Source organism: Chelonia mydas, chromosome 20 (genome assembly GCF_015237465.2).
Source record: "Chelonia mydas isolate rCheMyd1 chromosome 20, rCheMyd1.pri.v2, whole genome shotgun sequence".
NCBI classification, from domain to species: domain Eukaryota; kingdom Metazoa; phylum Chordata; order Testudines; family Cheloniidae; genus Chelonia; species Chelonia mydas.
Window position 1 is genome coordinate 6,260,509 of NC_051260.2, and position 6,526 is coordinate 6,267,034.

Below are 6,526 nucleotides of genomic sequence, written 5' to 3' on the forward strand. Positions count from 1 at the left end.
CTTTAATGATACTAATAACTTACAATACATACCCAGGTTTAACTCCAATTATACTGTAAGAAAACAGTGGAACATGTAACTGGAGTACCTTACAACTTGCACCTACCTAAAGTCTTTGAAGTGTGCAATTATAATTAAACAAGATACTTTAAATCATTTTTTTCAGAATATATGTAAATCTTACTAATTATCAAAAGTACTAAAGATAGTAAACATTTCTATTATACATAGAAGAATAAAAAGAGCCAAGATTGGAAATATGTTGAAAATCATTAGTATCATTAAAGAAAGTGTAATGAGAAAAAATGAAACATAGAATTGCTAAAAAGAATTGAAATATTTCTTGATATAAAATAAATATTTGACAATTCCTTAACTGTATTTCCCGCTTTTTAAATTTGATTACAGCTGCCTTACCTGAAAATATAGTTTTTTCCCTATTAATTTAAAGTAAGATATTTCAACCAAGCCCCCTGATTTCATGAAGTATTAATTATCTTCCTATGACTAATATACAGGCAAAGGCATTGCTTTTATTATGCAATTGTGCTATAAACTCAATTAGCAGAACCCTTGATTCCTAAAACGTAGTTGGATACACTCATTGGTTAAGTGGAAAGTTTGACGAGAAAAAATAAAATGCATGTTAGATTAAAAATAAAAAAAGTTTATCTGAAGGTTATTTATCAAAGAGCTCTCACTTTTGTTACAGAATTATATGGATACACGTCCCACAAAAACTTCATTCCATGGGACAATCAAAGTCCACATACTTTGGCAGACTGCTGAAGTTTGCTTATGAGGCAAATGGCAGCAAAGATGTCTTGATACTGTTTGAACGGCTCTTAACGTTAGCCAAATCCACACCCCTTTGGAACTGTCCATCAGTTATCACTTACAAACAGCTCAGAAGCGCAGTCATAAAACAGAACTATATAAAATATTACATGAGGCGAGAAACGGATTATCATGTGATAAATGGAAGTGTATTCTTGTTCTCCTTTCTTAAAACCCCCTGGGGAAAGGCACATGCACTGTCACAGAATATCAGGGTTGGAAGGGACCTCAGGAGGTCATCTAGTCCAACCCCCTGCTCAAAGCAGGACCGATCCCCAACTAATCCAACTAAAACTGTCCTTCCATGAAATAACCTGTGTACGTACAAAGAACTTATATGGCACTTTTTATCTTCAAAAGCACTTTAACAGAACACCCCAATTATCATCCTCACTCTGCAGATGGAGAAACTGAGGCAGAGAGGGGTGAGAGGAATCAGCGCGAGATCGGAGATGCAGATTCAGAAGCTCCTGGCTCCCAGTTCTATGCTCAGACCATTACCTCTCTCTCCCCCCACCCCCTCTGCATGGGTACAGGATGATGTTTTCATCAGGCACAGGGCTGCCCTTTCTCAGAGTTGCTTTTGAGTCCCTCTCTTTGATTTAAAAAGCAAGAGACTCCTGTCCCAGCTTGTGCTTCCAAAGCAGCACACCAGTTCCATGGCACCGTCCTCAGTTAAAATCTGGGTTATCCTCTCTGCCATGTCCCCGTTGATGGCAAGAGAGCGGAAGTGGTCAAAATCATTCCTACCCAGCTTCCGGAGGCGCCGGGCGGCTGCTCTATAACACTTCCACGGCTGGGGTTCAATAAGCAGGTACTTGCACAGAGATGAAAGGTAAGATAAGAACTCCACCAGGCCATCATCCCCGTGGTTCAGGTGGATCCACATGGTCACTGACATACAAAAGCCAATGTCAAAGGTGGAACGGCTGAATCTGCTCAGATAGGAGCTCAAGAATAACTCCCGGGCGCCAGCATCCATGACATCCAGGGTGGTGTAGGAGATGGAGCCAGGAAAGGGACTGCATCGCTCAGCTCTCTCGATCAGTGCTGCATCGATATCACAGCACAGGAGGTTCAGGGACTTTCCAACAACAGGCTGATCAGGGCTGGCCTCGTTCTCCTGAAGACCAAGGAGGTGTCTGTACAGAGCAACACTTAGCTCCTGCAGAAGGAAAAACAGCATGGATTCATTCAGCATGCCCTGTTCAGTAACAGATCACCAAGGTATATGGGCCCACTGAGATATAAGGATCAGGTCTCAGATTTTTCTTGAGGTTTCGAAGTCCAGCAGAGTAGGGCAACCCATTGATGGATTCATCCTTTCTGGAACCAGGACAAAAAAATGTCACAGTGCTTTCCATTTGAAGATCTCTAAGGGCTTTCAAAGACATTCATTATCCAAGCCTCACAACCTCCCTGTGTGTTATCCCCATTTTAGAGGCATTAAAGTGACTCAATCAGGATCACACAGCAAGGACCTTTCCATTGACTCTGCTGGGTTTTGAATCAGGCCTCAAGTCAGCAGCACAGCCAGGAACAGAAGCCAGGTCCCTTGACACCCAGGATCCTACCCTAACTACTATGGGGGAAGATTAGTTCTACCAATATATATCTTGCTGAATACCCCCTTCCTTTGGAGAGGTGGCTGCTATATTTGGCTCTCTAGATAAGCCTCGGAGGACTCTAATAACCTGAATAGAGATTTAGAAGGCCATATTGATAATAATACACTTCCTCCTCCTAATTACTTATGGAAAAATATTTATAAAGCCATAAGATGGGTACTGTCAGGGCTTTCCCTTCCATTTCCTTTTTCAGGCTGTCCCATTGAATGTATCTCCTACCATCAAAGTTGCTGGTGAAATTGCCAAATGACATGATACCAAGGAATATACACAGCTGTGTATATCTCTAGTATGCAAGTAAAAAGAGTATTAGGTTATTTAGGGATACGGTGCCCTCTAGTGGTCAAACATTTCCCCATTGGCTTCTGTATTTTAGACCAGCGGTTCTCAACCAGGGGTCCAGGCCTGCCCCTGAGCCGGTTTCAGGGGGTCCACCATGCAGGGCCAGTGCCCGACTCACTGGGGCCCAGAGCAGAAAGCCAAACCCATGCGGCACAGTGCTGAAGCCTGGAACTCTGAGCCCTGCCACCCAGGACTGAAGCTGAAGCCTGAGCAACTTAGCTTCGCAGGGCCCCCTGTGGCGTGGGACCCGACGTAATTGCCCTGATCGCTACCCACCAGTGCTGGCTCTGGATTTTATATGCAGAAAAAAAATTGTTGCAGCACAGATGGGCCATGGAGTTTTTATAGCACGTTGGGGGGGAGGGGGGGCTCAGAAAGAAAGGTTGAAAACCCCTGTTTTAGACACTGGCCTTATGACCAGATGTTTAGTTGATCTCTTGAAAGCTCATCTGAAATGAGGTCTAGAATCACTCACTTATCCCTCAGATAATGCAAGGAGATTAAGAAACGTTTGTTATGGTTGTAACACAAATGCATCCAAAGCAGAATGCAAAGTAGTACTTTTACTCAAATGCATTTTTTTTTTTTAATATAGTTCTCAGTCTAATATAGTCCTCTTTATCCACAAACGCCATTTTAAAGCCAGGTCCAACTTATACACTGGATCATTTCTCTGTGCGCTAAAGAAAAACAGCCACTTCTGGAGTAGAATGCACCACATCTACACACAGGTCAGGGCAAAAAATATACATCTCAAAGAATATTCCAGGTAAAATTCGGTGGGAATTTAGGAAATAGAATGTAGGTAGGAGCCTTGAAATTCTGCCAAAACACCAACCTTATGAAAATTACCATGAGATTTTAAAATAACCACAAGTGGTCAGGACTACAACTGTCATTTCACTTAATCCCAAAACATTGTTTCAACTTTCAGGCATTAGGGCCAAAGAAAGCAAAACTAGATTTGCAAAACTAGATTCCGGTGGTTCCCGGCCAATGGGAGCTGCGGAGTCGGCGCTCAGGGTGGTCACAACACAGAGAACCCCTGGCCAGCCCTGCGCCTAGGAGCTAAACATGCCGGCCGCTTCTGGGAGCCACACAGAGCCAGGGCAGGTAGGGAGCCCGCCTTAGCCCTGCTGCACCGCCATCCGGACTTTGGCCTATTAAAATCTCCCAGTTTGGTTTCAGTAGCCATCAGGAGATCACGGCCGATTCTGGCAGATTCCTGGCCAGTCCGGGAGCGTTGGCAATCCTAATGCTACCCCAGAATCTTCCCCCTCCACCATGCTACTCCCATGCACTGCCCCTTCCCCATGTTACCCCCTGGGTACTGCGCCACCATGCCCCACCCCCATGCTACCCCCAGCCCACTGCCCCCCATGCTACCCTCAGGTCGTCTCTCCCCTCCCCCACGTTACCCCCTAAGCACTGCCCCACCATGCTGCCCCCTGGTCTTCCCTCCCCTCCCCCACGTTACGCCCTGGGCACCGCCCCACAATGCTGCCCCCTGGTCTTCCCTCCCCTCCCCCGCATTACCCCCTGGGCACTGCCCCACCATGCTGCCCCCTGGTCTTCCCTCCCCTCCCCCGCATTACCCCCTAGGCACCGCCCCACCATGCTGCCCCCTGGTCTTCCCTCCCCTCCCCCACGTTACGCCCTAGGCACCGCCCCACCATGCTGCCCCCTGGTCTTCCCTCCCCTCCCCCGCGTTACCCCCTGGGCGCTGCCCCACCATGCTGCCCCCTGGTCTTCCCTCCCCCGCGTTCTCCCCCCCGCCAAGTCCACTGCCCCCTCCCTCGCGTCTCCCCCCCATCCCGTGTTACCGTCACCCCAGTGTCCCCTCCCCCGCTCCCTGACCAGTGCCCCCCGGCCCGGGCGGCCTCTTACCCCCGAGTTGCAGCCGACGTCCAGCCCCAGCAGCGGGGAGGGCCCCGCGGGGAAGAGCCGCCCCAGCAGCGCCGGCGGCAGGAGGCGGACGCGGCCCTCGGGCGGGTGGAAGCGGGAGTAATTGGGGAAGTTCCCGTAGGGGGCCGCCCCGGGCTCGGAGCCGCTGGGCGTCCCCTCGGCCCCCTCACTCATGGGGGCCGCCATCTTGCTCGGCCCTTTGGCCCAACCGCCCGGCTGGATACCAAGCGCCGACGCTTTTCTGGCCGGGGGCAGAAAGGTTCCGTGTGGCGGAGCTGCGCGTGCGCGAGTGGAGAGGCTGGGGGTGGGGGGAGGAAAGCGCCGCCGGGCCCTGTGCAGCAGTAATTGGGTTCCCCTCCATGCGCAGCCTTGGGAGTTGTGCTGCTGGAATGGGAAACGTAGGTTTTATGATGCCCAGGTTTTGGCCTCTTTATAGGACTTCCTGCCAGCCCTGGGTTATTATTGTTTCTATTCCTGTAGGACCTACAAAACCCAAGGGAGAGCAGTCGGGTGACCAGACAGCAAGTGTGAAAAATCATGACCGGAGGCCGGGGGTAATAGGTGCCTATAGAAAACAAAGCCCCAAATACCGGGACTGTCCCCATAAAATATGGACGTCTGGTCACCCTAGTGAGCAGTGTCTCACCGTGTGAAGCACTCATAGGCCTTGTTTACACCTGGGCTTATTCCGGACTAATGTTCCTGATTGGTTACTCCATTCTTATTCCCAGAATAAAAATTCCTTATTGTAAATTAGCTTAACCCACTTGGATTAAACTAATTTGGAACAAGGCACTCTTATTCCAGAATAAGTGCGTCCACACAGAGTTAACGAGGAACAGTTAATCTACTTTAAATTCACATGCTATCTTATTCTGGATTAGCTTTCTGTGTAGACAAACCCATAATAAGAGACAGTCGCAGCTCCAGAGAGCTTACATTCTAAATAGACCAGACAGACAAAAGGCAGAGAAGGGAAAGTAAGAGTTTGTCTACACCTGAAAGTTAATTTTAAATTTAAATTAAGATAGAGCATGAACAGAATCAATAAAGCCAGGAACACCTTCAGGAGTTTAAATACAATCTGGAAATCATCAAAATACAACACCAAAACCAAACTCAAGATTTATCAGAGCAGGTGCGTACTTTCAACACTACTTTAGAGTGCAGAATGCTGGGGCATGACAATGTATGACATGTTCAACCTGTCTTCATTCCGTACAACCTGCCTCAGAAAAAGGCCTCCATATCTTTTGGCCCAGAACAAGCTCAAACCAAGACCTATTCACAGAGTGCAGCCAAGCAGATACGAGCACCATCATTACCCAGGAGGCACTGGAGATGGCTTGACCATGTGCTTTGGATATGTTTCTGTCTACAGTATAATTAATTTTGTTTGGTGTAAACCAATTAAGATAGTGGGATATAATTGGCAATATGTTAGGATTCCAATTCCCCCACCCCCATTCCCTGTTCCCATTCCCCTTTACTTCCTTAGGTCGAGTTACCGCAGGGTCTACACCGCGTGGGGTTGATGGGAGAAAATCTCCCATCGACTTACCTTACTCTTCTCGTTTGGGGTAGAGTATAGGGGTTGATTGGACAGCGATCTGCAGTCGATTTGGTGGGTCTTCACTAGACCTACTAAATCGGCTGCCGGTGGATCAGTCTCAGAGTGTCGATCCCAGCTGTAGTAGAGACCTGCTCTTCGGTAGGTCTTCTGGTTGCCCAGACTGTCTGAAATCTGGGCCCCCCAGTGACTTTTGAATCAGAGGGATACAATCTCACTCACGCTCTTGGTGCCCGAAAAGTAT

At 48.1% G+C, this 6,526-nt stretch overlaps 1 protein-coding gene across 1 annotated transcript; it reads right to left on the reverse strand.

Moving 5' to 3' along the window:
* Window positions 1-649: 649 nt before the first annotated feature.
* On the reverse strand, window positions 650-4,936 carry BCDIN3D (BCDIN3 domain containing RNA methyltransferase). Its single transcript, XM_037884089.2, has 2 exons — window positions 4,695-4,936; window positions 650-2,002 (listed from the first exon to the last, which is right to left on the reverse strand). Exons 1-2 carry the CDS (start codon window positions 4,896-4,898, stop codon window positions 1,409-1,411), a joined length of 798 nt encoding a protein of 265 aa, XP_037740017.1. The 5' UTR covers window positions 4,899-4,936; the 3' UTR covers window positions 650-1,408.
* Window positions 4,937-6,526: the final 1,590 nt, after the last annotated feature.